The sequence below is a fragment of the Mchenga conophoros genome, linkage group LG13 (assembly GCF_057382185.1).
Source record: "Mchenga conophoros isolate Kocher_MC1m ecotype Shallow Benthic linkage group LG13, M_conophoros_male_GT1.1, whole genome shotgun sequence".
Classification (NCBI taxonomy): Eukaryota; Metazoa; Chordata; class Actinopteri; order Cichliformes; family Cichlidae; genus Mchenga; species Mchenga conophoros.
The window spans coordinates 1,775,468-1,787,521 of NC_140538.1; the positions used below are offsets into that span (position 1 = coordinate 1,775,468).

Consider the following 12,054-nt stretch of genomic DNA (forward strand, 5'->3'; position numbering starts at 1 on the left):
AGATGGTGTCCCTGCTGCAATCTTTCCAACCACAACAATTCTCCTCTCAGGAACAATTCTGGAGAGAAAAACACACGGGAGACTGGATTAAATGGTAAATTCACACAAGCACTTTTCTATGCTTCAGTGGTTTCAAACATTCACACTCAGGTGCATGCACTGGAGAGCAACTCAAGGTTCAGCATCCTGCCCAAGGATAGATTGGCATGCAGAGTGAAGCAACCAGCAATCAAGCCAACAACTAACCGATTAGTCTTGAGTTATACTTGGGAATATTTCTTAGGAACACCTACAGCAGGTAAATAAATATCAGTAAATATATTTCTAAAGATGCACCGGATGTCAGTAACAATCCAAATCAACGGGTCGGTGCTGTTTCTCCATGCCGGTCACGTGGACTTTGATGGCGCTGTAACCTGCACTGGTGGACGGCACGCTGAGCTGCTCACAGTCACCGGCTTCTGGAAGTGTTCCTGAGCCGTGCGCTGATTTATCACAGAGTCGTGTTTTTAATGCAGCGCCACTGCAGTTATCAGCCTCGTCTCTGCACGCACACATTCCTCTTACTATACTGATGATACAGTCTTCTCCCAGCACGACATCCCAGTGTACTTCAGATCCAGACACACATTCAGCCACACACTGGTTCATCACAAACTCAACAAACCAGCTGTGCAGAGAGGGGCGCTCGGACGTCTACACTGGACACACACTTCATAAACACACAACACAGAAGAGCCACCTCGAGGGGTCAAGACTCGGCTGTTCATCTGCATCTAAAGGTCAAAGGTCACTCTTTGAGGACGCCAATGTTTACATGTTGGACAGAGAAGACAGACGGAGTGAAAGAGGAGTGAAGGAAGCATCTATGTCCACTGTGAATGACCATCTTTGGACAGAGGGCGGGGCTTAGCACACCAACTGTCTTCCATCTATAATCCAGTCTGAGATCCTTCCTAGACGCTTTAACGCCCACTCACACCCTGCATCAGGTGACCTCAATAGGTCACATGATAGTGTGGGCAGGGTCTCACAATGGTTTCACCTGAAACCTTGGCTGATAATGACCCGTGCCCTTTTCCACACCTTGGCTCATTTGATGAGTCACATGATCGGCAGTGGGTCAGCGACCCTCCCAGGGACACGCCCACTAGCGCTTAAATGCCTGGGACCCTCCACCGTTTGGTGTTACAGCTGAAGAAGCTGAAACTTCTTCTTAAAGAAGAAGAAACTTAAAGAGCTCCAGCTCACCTTTCCAAGTTCCTTAGAGTACCGATTATAGATGCAGCTTTTTCAGACTGCTGGACCTCTGCCTCTCCAACATGCTCTTTTTATACCTCATCATGTGACTGACCTGCTTCCAAATAACCAGAGTGGTAGCCAAATCTTCCTCCACCTGTTTTGTTTTAGCACCACCTCCATTTCCACTCATCCTTCCCAACTTTTTGAGACATGCCTCTGCCATCAAAGTCAAACTGAGGGCTCATTGTCTCCCACATTTATTATGAGTTAAATGTGAGTTTATGATATGTGCATATCATTGTATTCTGTTTAAATGTACACACAGTGCTTTTAGGAACTGGGTTGTACACGAGCAGCTTACGGTGCATGGCTGAACTGTTCAGATGCACTTTACTGAGTTTAAAGACAGATATTCATCCTCACACTTCATACTAAATGAATGAACAATGCAGCAATGAATGTGTCGTGAATTGCAGAGTTTAGGACCCAAATGGAAACACATGGTGATGGATAAACTACACTTCAATTTTATTTGTGTAGCACAAAATGACGACAAAAGTTGCCTCCAGGTACTTATAGTGTAAGATAAAACCAGACAATAACACAAAACGGGGGTGAAAAGTCCATCAGATGCTAACGCTGAGAAGTGACCACAGCAGGAATAACAGACGTAAAACTAAACAAGACAGTGGAGACAAGAAACTATCAGAATAAAACAGGAAGTGAGAACCAGGACTAGTTGAGGAAACAGATGAATGAACTTTAGGATAAGACAGCAGCCACAGAGGGAAGAAACTAAAATACAACCAGGAAAAAAGAGCTGCAGGACGTCCCTGTAACAGGCATGATCACGTCTGCAACACATGCACAGATACAACAGACGACAGTCGGCCACAGAAACGTTCAGGAGAGCAGAGAGGAAGACTACAGGGCGGACCAACAGGATGATCGGCAGACGATGCAGCTGTGCACATGTACAGGTAGGGCTGGGCCATATCATACCGTTCACAGTAACACTGGTATAATGTCGGGCAAAGAAAATGAAATATGGCGATAGGATATGGGTAAAACGTGCATGCGCAGTGCCTTTGTTTTCATACACACATGGCGGAAAAATCATGGCGGCGACAGAGAATGAGAAGGGCGAGAGCAGATCGTTGAATGAAACAGATGAACCAGAACTGGTTTGTAAAATTGCTGCAACTTTAGTGGTGTGGAACTGGTTTAGCTTTCAATCAATTCAATAAAACTTTATTGATCCTGAAGGCTGACCCCGAAGGAAATTGGGTTAAGGCTGCCGACCTTTGCCAGCGCTGACTTACCCTTCTGACCATACATACATTACACAAACATCACATGGGAAAGACAGGTCAGAGAGGTATAACAATGGAAAATGCACCACATGAGGAAAGATAAGGAGAAAAATAACTCCTCCCAGACTGAGCTCCAACAGGGAGATCAGTTTGAGAACAGAAAAAACACCTCAGCACATGAAAAAACTCTTAATACACCAAAGAAACACAAGCAACAGGGGGGGTAAAGGGTGAGAGACAGACGAATTAGACAGCACATCCGGGCCTGCGTGCGCTGGTCTCCTTGATCTCCGTCAGCATCGGAAGGGAATAAGCGTCGAAGGCGTTTGGAAAGGGAGGGGGGATGAGTGTGTGCATATCAGTGTGTGTGTGTGTGTGTGTGTGTGTGCGTGTGTGTGTGTGTGTGTGTGTGTGCGTGTGTGTCCAGAGTTCAGCTGACACAGTGTCCTCCTCCCTGCTAGGCTAAGTAAACAGTCTTCCAGCCAACCCAGGTGGCCTTGCATGGAGTGGGAAGGAACAGACTAAACACAGTTGTTATCAGGGTGTTGTTGTTCAGCTCCAGCCTTGAGACCGCAGCTGGCGCTGAGAGGGTCTCCGCATGAAGTGATGGTGCTTTTTACTTTAGTGCGAACAGCTCATATGAATTTCAAAGCAGTTCTACAGTCCGACACTGGTCTCTCTATCTCCCGTTGGAGAGCCGCGAGCTTTCTATGATGGTATCCAAACTTACGTTCTGTGATGTTGTCGTTGTTTTTGCGCAAAGAGCAGGTTCTGAGAACTCACGACCGCAGTGCACTTCCCCAAGATGTGATCGATCGCTCAAAGGTGTTGTTCGAGCGAGCCCCTCCAGATGTAATCCAGTCTGCACTCAGAGGTCTTATTCTGAGTGTTCACAGCAGCCGTAGCTTCTCCAAGATCTTATCCGTGCTGACTCAATGAGCCCATTTCGTTGAGAAAGGGTGTCAATTGCATTTAGGGACCAGTTGATCCAACCCATAATTCCTCTTTTAGGTTTTAGAGAACAGACTGTGAGAGTGTTCCAGGGAAAAAAACACGAGACTAGACAAGGACACAAGAGGCTAAGCAGGGAAGCTAAGGGAGAGGAGGAGGAGAAAAGTGCGACCGCCTTCGTCAAGAGCAAGAGCAGTCCGTCAGATACACAACAAAGCACTATTTTTGGTAGCGCATGCTAGCGGGCCGTCGTTATTACCGTGTTGTTTGGAAAATACGGCGCACTTAAAATCAATCCTTTGATTTGTCTGAAAGTCGACAGAGCCCCTTATAACCCCGTGTGTCTTATGTATGAACTCTGGTTGTGTTTACTGACCTCGAAACGATTTTATGTGCACGGCGCTCGAAAATCTGTCAGATGTTTCAGTACGACTTTGCTGAGCTACGAAGCCGCACCGCTCGATGGATTGTTGGAGCGTTACGGCTATCGTAGGCGGAGCCTCGCGGAGTGATACGTACTGTGCTTCAACATAATATTACCGTACTGTGTGTGTATAACCTCTTTAAGTGTTGTGGATATTATACATGGTTATGCTGAGGATGTGTCGGCCAGTTTCCACTGGAAATGCCTTTTGGTTAAACTGTCAGCGAGGAATTTGCATTTGCACTGTTAAATGTTTATATAACTTTAATGCAGATAAAAAACAGCTGCTTGTTTCAGTGAAATACATTGATGTTTGTTTTTGCTCTAATAAAGTTGTGGCGTTGTAAAGTATTTTGTCTAGTGTCAAACCATTTATGGTAAATGGCCTGTATTTATATAGCGCTTTTTCTAGTCCCTAAGGACCCCAAAGCGCTTTACATATCCAGTCATCCACCCATTCACACTCACATTCACACACTGGTGATGGCAGCTACATTGTAGCCACAGCCGCCCTGGGGCGCACTGACAGAGGCGAGGCTGCCGGACACTGGCGCCACCGGGCCCTCTGACCACCACCAGTAGGCAACGGGTGAAAATCTCTTATTCTTTCTAGAATAAGCTTTGATATTATTGTCTTATCAAGCTCTGTGAGGTTTCCTGAAGCTGAGTTTGTTCATTTTTATTCTAACTGGTCCCGCTGGTCTCAGCAGGACCAGTTCTGGGTTTAGTGGAACATCATTAGGAGTCACTTCCTCTCCTTTGTCTCTGAGCTCGTCTTCAGCACGTTCACCCTTTGAAAAAAACTCAGTGAAAGCCAACAGGAAGTGCAGTCACACAGAGTCAGGAAGTCCTCATTAACCCTTCCTGTCCCCAGCCTGCGATAAACTTTCACACATGTGCAGAGCTGCAAACGTTTTGCACGCCCACAATGAGCCTGTGACTGCTTCACCCTCATCTAACAGGAAGGAGGAGAGGTGAGAGAGGAGGAGGTGGAGCCTGAGGTGACTGATTAGTATCAGCTGAGTCAGATCTGAGAGTGCAGCAGGAACCCTCGCTAATCTAAACAGGTACAGGAAGTGACGTCAACGAGGCAGCGGACGGACCAGTTCTCTGTGGTCTGAGACTCGACACTTTGCAGGAAGCTCAGTGAGAAGGATGGAGGTGAAGATGCTGCTGCTCGTGTTTGTGCTCGCCGCTCTGGGTAAGACTCTGTGTGTGTGTCTGTCTCAGCACAGTCAGAGGTTAAAGCTGAACTCAGGTCTGTGCAGGTCGGGGCCTTGCAGCAGCTCCACTTTCTTTAAAACAAAAACTATGCAACTTCAACTTCAAAGCGGCGACTTGTCCCAGACATGAACAAGAGCTTAATGTGGTGGAAATGAAGATGAAGATAACTGCTCTGCAGACAGTTTCTGATCAATGGAAAATGCCCAGATATTTTAGAAAGTTGATCAAATATGTACTTCTTGTGCTGAGCGTCGTCACCACGGCCTGCGTTTATCATCCTGATCAGTGTTGGTTTACATGTGTGGGATGGCTGCTGCGTTGTCAGCTTCTGATATCTTAAAACAGTTTAAACTAAACGAGGCCACGCTGTCGTCATTGAAGTCCACCTTTGGCACATTTCAGACTCGATGGTCACGATCCTGCCTGCATGTTTAGACGTTGTTGAGGTCTGCTCGTCCCACACCTGCAGTGTGGTGACCTCTGCTGACCCGCTGAGGTCACCTTCTGCCAGACTGACATTTCTGCTGCAGCGACGCTCACTTTGTCATGTCAGCAGATTTATGGGCAACCTTCAAACATTCATCCCACATCTTAAAAACAGAAATGCTGGACTTCTGGAAGTCTCTGGGCTCTCTGTAAGTCTGTGGATGTTGCTGTGTCCCATACACCGCACCGTTACTGGTTTCATTTCAGTTAATCGCTGTAGAGGTTCGCTCACCATGACCTGTTTACAACTTCAGCCTTCACACCCAAACACCGGAAACCTCATCAGCAAGACTTAAACAAGTGAAAACAGAAACAAAGATCGCTGCATGACTAAACTAAAAACTGTCTCAGTTTATGAGTGAGAGGCTGCTCAGACTACCGTCCTGCTAAATTCTCTCGTTTAAACGAAGTCGGGTTGCTGTTTGCGCTCAGAGCGAGGTGGCTGCAGACATGATGTTTGAAGTAATGTGTATGTTCAGTCTGGCGTGTTGAGCTTGATTTTCATCAATATTAGACCAGAGAGGCGGTGACACCACGAGTGCAGTGGGCTGATGGGAAGGAAAGATTTTCATGTGAATTTCAAGCTGCTGCTCTAGACGAATGCCATGTGTAATCATCATTAAAGATCAGAACCAGCATTGTTTCATTAGAAAATTACTGTGATGCCTTAATCTGATGAACATATTTGCTTTATAAGCATTTTAACTGTGATCAAAGCGTGTATCCATGCAGGTCAGACCTACAGGTACCTGAGACCTGTACACCATAAATAAACTACAGGCACAGACAAATGAACGCTGTTAGTTTGGCCTTCAAAAACTAGGTGTCACAGCCTGTGCAATGGCTCGGCTCGTCGTTCCAGCATGAAAGGTAAAAACTGTTTAGACATCTGAGCGTGTCAGAGATGCTGAGACCACATCTGCCTTTATGTCAGCCGTTTTTCAAAAGGCTCTAAAAATGTCAAACTACTTAAAAATTAAAAGATGCCTAGATGATGTGTGTTATTATTATTAACTCGGTGTGTGAAACGAGCTAAAACACAGTACAGTGTCTTTAAATGCAGTGAGGCAACAGGAAGTGCTTCTGTCACCACAGAAAAATGGTTCTTCCTCTCAGACCACGTACCCTGTCTGACTCACCATCCCCACAGCCAATCACCACAGAGCGTCCCCCCTGACTGATCCACTCTGTCTCATCAGCCTGTTTCCTGTGGCTGTTTTGACAGTTTGACACCCGCCTAAAACTTCACTTCTCTGAAAATGTCTTAAGTTTATACCTAAACGTTCAGCCTGAGTATTCCGAGGTGTACAACATTCAAACATGAAGCTGAACTGATCACTGTTCTGTTTGAAAAACTTTATGGAAACTCGGTGTTAACTCATCCGTCCTCTCCTGCGTATCGCTATCAGGGCTGTGGGGGGGCTGCAGGCTATCCCAGTTACCATAGGGCGAGAGGCGGGGCACAGATCGCCAGTCTGTCTCAGAGCTAACACGGACAGTCGGACGCATTCACACCTGAGGGCAACAATATTAATTCAATTCAACTTTATTTATACAGCACCAAACCACAGCAAGAGCTCAAGGTGCTTTATATTGTAAAGACCCCAAATAACACAGAGAACAATCGGACGCCCCCCTGTGAAGAATGACTTGGTGACAGTGTGTAACGTCGGGTTGCGTTTAGTGGTTGAGAGGAGGCGGCAAAACACTTAGCAGGGTAGCCAAAAGAGTACACACTCACGCTGGCGTTGGGAATTCCACAGTGTGTTCTTTAATATACCTTCTCTTCATCAACCATATAAGCCCGGTTGAACGGCTGCAGCTTAACAAACATAGCGCACAGTGTTCGTACAACCCATAACGTTGCAAACAAAGGTGTCTGGAGAGGTAAAACATAAAATCCGTCCCTCCTCATGCACTAGCGTGCAAGCACATGTCCACACAATCACAGAGAGAGACCAGTGGCACAAACTGATGACATCATCAACCCTCGACTTGGGTGTCTTAAAGGGAGACCAAACCATAGTGGCTGTTACAAGTGGAAAGGAAAAACACCCTTTTAACAGGAAGAAACTTCTGACACGTCTCTGACGGTAGGTGCTCTTCTCTTCCAGAGGGAACGTTGGTGTCTGGCTGGCATCATCACCCCTCCATGCCCGGGTCCCCACACAACATCAGCAAGAATGACCGTGGCCTCCAGCAGGTTGTCCTCAACGCCACCTACTTCTTCAACAACGAATCAAATGACGCCTTCCTCTTCAAACCCGCCACCATCGACAGAGCACAGAAGCAGGTATGACGGGGTCAGAGTTCAACCACTGCATCTGCAGGAAATATGGCAGGCGTGGGTTCATGCTGGCGTAGGGGGCGGTTCCATGTGAGGTGCTCGCTAAGTGTGTGTGTGTGTGTGTGTGTGTTTCAGATTGTTAAAGGAGTTCGGTACATGGCAGATTTTCAGATTTCCAGAACGGTGTGTCGTAAACGGGACAAGAACAACGACCTGTCCAGGTGTGACTTCCAGCCACCCGGTCCGCTCCACCAGGTGAGTCTGAGCTGCCAACTGTAGAGGAAAGACTAACCCTTTCTTGCTTAACTTTGACTCCATCCAAACTCTGAGAAACAGGATGTGTCATCTGTTATAATAAAACCTTTAATGAGAGCATTACAGGAGCAGAGAAGACTCTGTCAGGATGAAGATTGAGGTCGAGCCTCCTCGTCTCATCAGAGAGTCTATACAGTTGCTCAGTACAATACTGTAAAGCCTCAGAAACAAACACTGTGAGCTGCAGTGCATCATGGGAAATTTGTGCAGTATTGTTGATGCCAGAGACAGTTTGAAATAATTTGAAATAAAATGATTACATAAAACCACTTCCTGCAGTATTACTGGAAATCCTGGCAGTGGAAGTACTGCAGTAAAACTTGCAGTAGTGCATGTTGTACTGTAAAACGATTCTTCTGTTTTTCAGGTGTTTCAGTGTCACGTGGATGTTTGGATGATTCCTTGGGAAAAACCACAGAAGAAGAATTTCAACTTACTTTGCAAACAGTGAATGCAGCAGCTGACTCCTCCCCCTCCTGCCGCTGTCGCCCGTCTTCATCCACTGAATAGAAACTGTCAGTCGTCCACGTTCATCTCTGTTCTCTGAATATTTCAGTATTAAAGATGAAACTGAACTCTGCGTGCGTGAACGTCTTTATTTCAGCGATAAATCGACCCATCGAACCGTCTCTGAGTTTTGAGGTTTCTCAGTCGAACATCTGTCAGAGCTCAGCGACACTCGTGGATTCATCAGGACTTTAAATCCTGCTATGGCTGATGGAGGACGAGGTCCCCTGCTGGTCAGACTGTGAACGCCTCCGCTTGCTCCATTAAAACCGTTTGTCATGAATCCATGCAGAGAGGTATGGAACGCCAGGACTGCCATAATGAATTAATTAAATACACCATTAAATAATTAATTAAATAATTAAATAAATAGTTATGACACATTTAATTAATTATTGACACATTTAATTAATTATTTATGTATTTCACATTTTAATTAATTATTGACACATTTCATTAATTATTGACACATTTAATTAATTATTTAATGATATATTTATTTATTTCATTTTGGCAGTCCTGGCGCCTGGCTCTCATCATGAAATAATTTTATCTGTCAGCCTCACCCATCAAACTCAGGGGGCGGGGTTAACGCTGATCGAGTCAAAACCATTGCTTTGGCCTGGTGGCCATTGTTTCTAGCACACAACAACCGGCATGTGGAAGCTAACAGAACTGAGCTTTGAAAAACCCTGTTTGTGTGTTACCAAATACCGTTTTAATATTTTTTTTTAGCCGAGAATGTAGTGGTTTAATCTTCATGTGTCTGGTCGGTTTGTCAAGATACAGCCTCTTTGCAAAAGTGTTTCGATGATTTCGGAGATGTCTGCCCAGTCTCACGGCAAAGCGTGGGATAGACCCGCTCGCCTCGCAAGCAATCCCACCGACAAAGCGCAGGCCCCGGTACACAGCTGTAGTAACCCCCGCTGACTTCTTTTACTGAGGTTATATTTATCGATGTTTTATTTCCTGATGTTCTTATGTGTCCTACGTGTTTCAGTCGCCAATTCTGAATTATAACTAACATTAAAAACATGTTTAAGGAGGAGAGAGAGCAAATAAATCTGTTTAACATCTGATCTTTGGGTTTTTGTTCAGTAATCAGCGTGACCTGTGTATAAACACATAAAAGAGATAACGTTGGTGTTTCCGTCATGTAGTAACTGCTGGCTTTAACTGTACAAAGGTTGTTCGACACTATGAAACACATACAGACTTCATGATGTTCGGCTAATATTTTTATTGTGAATATTAATCATGCTGACCTCGCTCTGTACACCACGCAGCGAGGTCAGCATATCCACGATATCCTCAGCTCCATGAGTTAACACAAAGTTTCCCAGCTGACTAACTGCCAACTATTCCAGAGACGTGAAAATATACAGCATAAAGAAAAGTGTAAGAGACTCAGCAGCAGATTAGAATAACAGTTATACATTTAATAAATCACCAAATGAATCCAAGAAACGAGCAAACCTGTTCCGACAATTTGAATTTGTGTTCCCTCAGCTGCAGACTCGCTGCTGTTTAAATGTTTGAAAAGGAAGATTAGATATAAACAAACGTCAAACATAGACTCAGTCTGCCTTCACATTTGATATGAGGCCAGCACGTATAGTGGCCTCAGCAGGCTATTACTGAAATACACGTGCTATATCATAAACTATGATATAAACAGGGAGGTCCTATTAACATGTTTAGTTTTAAAGGACACCTTCCTGCCTTTAGTCTCATTCATGAGCAGTATTCGTTTTCTTCTAACATCCAGAAGTCTGCACGATGTGTTTCATAGTTTGTAACAAGCCTTTGACAGGTAAACATAACATGACCGAAAAAAAAAAAAAAAAAAAAAAAAAAGAGAGAGAGAGAGAGAGAGAGAGAGAGAGAGAGAGTGTTGACATAAGAAGAGAAAATGCTCTCAATTATGGAGACAGGCAAATGGTTCATTTATGTTTGATGTGTGTTTATTCCTCCCTAAATATCGTCGGTGAAGTTTGCCATGCACGTCAGATTTTCCTGCGCATTTTTATACGTCTGCCAACAGAGAGAGAAAAAAATCACATTCTAACAGACAGCTGGTGCTTAGAATACAGTTGAATAACTATTAAAAAACAGATGATATTTAGATGATAGTTCAGTCTAACACATGTGCCAGTGAACCATTAAACGTCTGTGAAACTATGCAGTTATGAAACGTAACTTTAACCTCAGCCAAACCGATTTGCTCAGTTGTAAATAAAACAGCGAAGTAAACGTGACCCGACAGACAGAACCTGAGTGAATGAAGTCCAGCGTTTAACCACTGAGAGCTAAAACTCAGCTGAGGTTTGAAAGCTGTGTGCCGGTGATTGGACATCAGCCGCTGATGAAGCTGTTCGCCTATAAAGTGCTCTGTAAGGAAACGAGCTCCAGCAGCTCTGCGCTCGGGGAAAACACTATATTTACTTATCTTGTGCAGAAAAATGCGCTGACATTGCGTTATATCGAGCACCGGCTGCCCAGTTAAACTGTGACTATCACCAGGTAACTAGGCGTGTTTCTTGAATTAGCAGCAGGTGTTAAACAGCTGACAGATGAGGAGGAGGATGCATGCAGGTAAACTGAGGGTCTGTTGAGCTGATCGCTGGTTTCGTGAGAAAAATGTCAGCTGGTTCTTTATGTTACAGAAGCACAGAGACACAAGACCAGGCGGAAAGAGACGATCGTTCGGTGAAAATGAGAATCTGCGAATGCAACATGTGGAACACGGAGAGTGGAATATGTAAACAAACCGGTTAACGTAACCCCCTAGGTGCGCTCTGCATGCTAACTGTTAGCAGAGCTAGTGAAATCTCTGAAAACATCTGAGCACTTTTGCAAACATGTTCTATGTTGACAACCTGACCAGACATACGTCGCGACATTCGCGGCTAAAACACTGTTAAAAGTGTAGCTGGTGACAGAAAAACTACACCACCACCATTGCTGCCTGTGATTTGATCTGCATTCTAGGATAACTGGCTGCCCCAAGTCTACACAAGCAATCGATTATCTAGGATCGACCTGTTTTGACTTACTTTGCACGGCAACCAATCAAATGTTAGAGAAGCTGCATGGGCAGCGTTAACCCCGCCCCCTGAGTTTGATGGGTGAGGCTGACAGATAAAATTATTTCATGACGAGAGCCAGGCGTCAGGACTGCCAAAATGAAATAAATAAATATATCATTAAATAATTAATTAAATGTGTCAATAATTAATTAAATGTGTCAATAATTAATTAAAATGTGAAATACATAAATAATTAATTAAATGTGTCAATAATTA

The 12,054-nt window shown here is 44.7% G+C and overlaps 1 protein-coding gene across 1 annotated transcript; it reads left to right on the forward strand.

Moving 5' to 3' along the window:
- The first annotated feature begins 4,862 nt into the window (after positions 1 to 4,862).
- cst7 (cystatin f) lies at positions 4,863 to 9,850 on the forward strand. Its single transcript, XM_085243127.1, has 4 exons — positions 4,863 to 5,131; positions 7,755 to 7,933; positions 8,063 to 8,182; positions 8,610 to 9,850. The coding sequence occupies exons 1-4, from the start codon at positions 5,086 to 5,088 to the stop codon at positions 8,691 to 8,693; spliced, it is 429 nt and encodes a 142-aa protein (XP_085099253.1). The 5' UTR covers positions 4,863 to 5,085; the 3' UTR covers positions 8,694 to 9,850.
- The last annotated feature ends 2,204 nt before the right edge of the window (positions 9,851 to 12,054 follow it).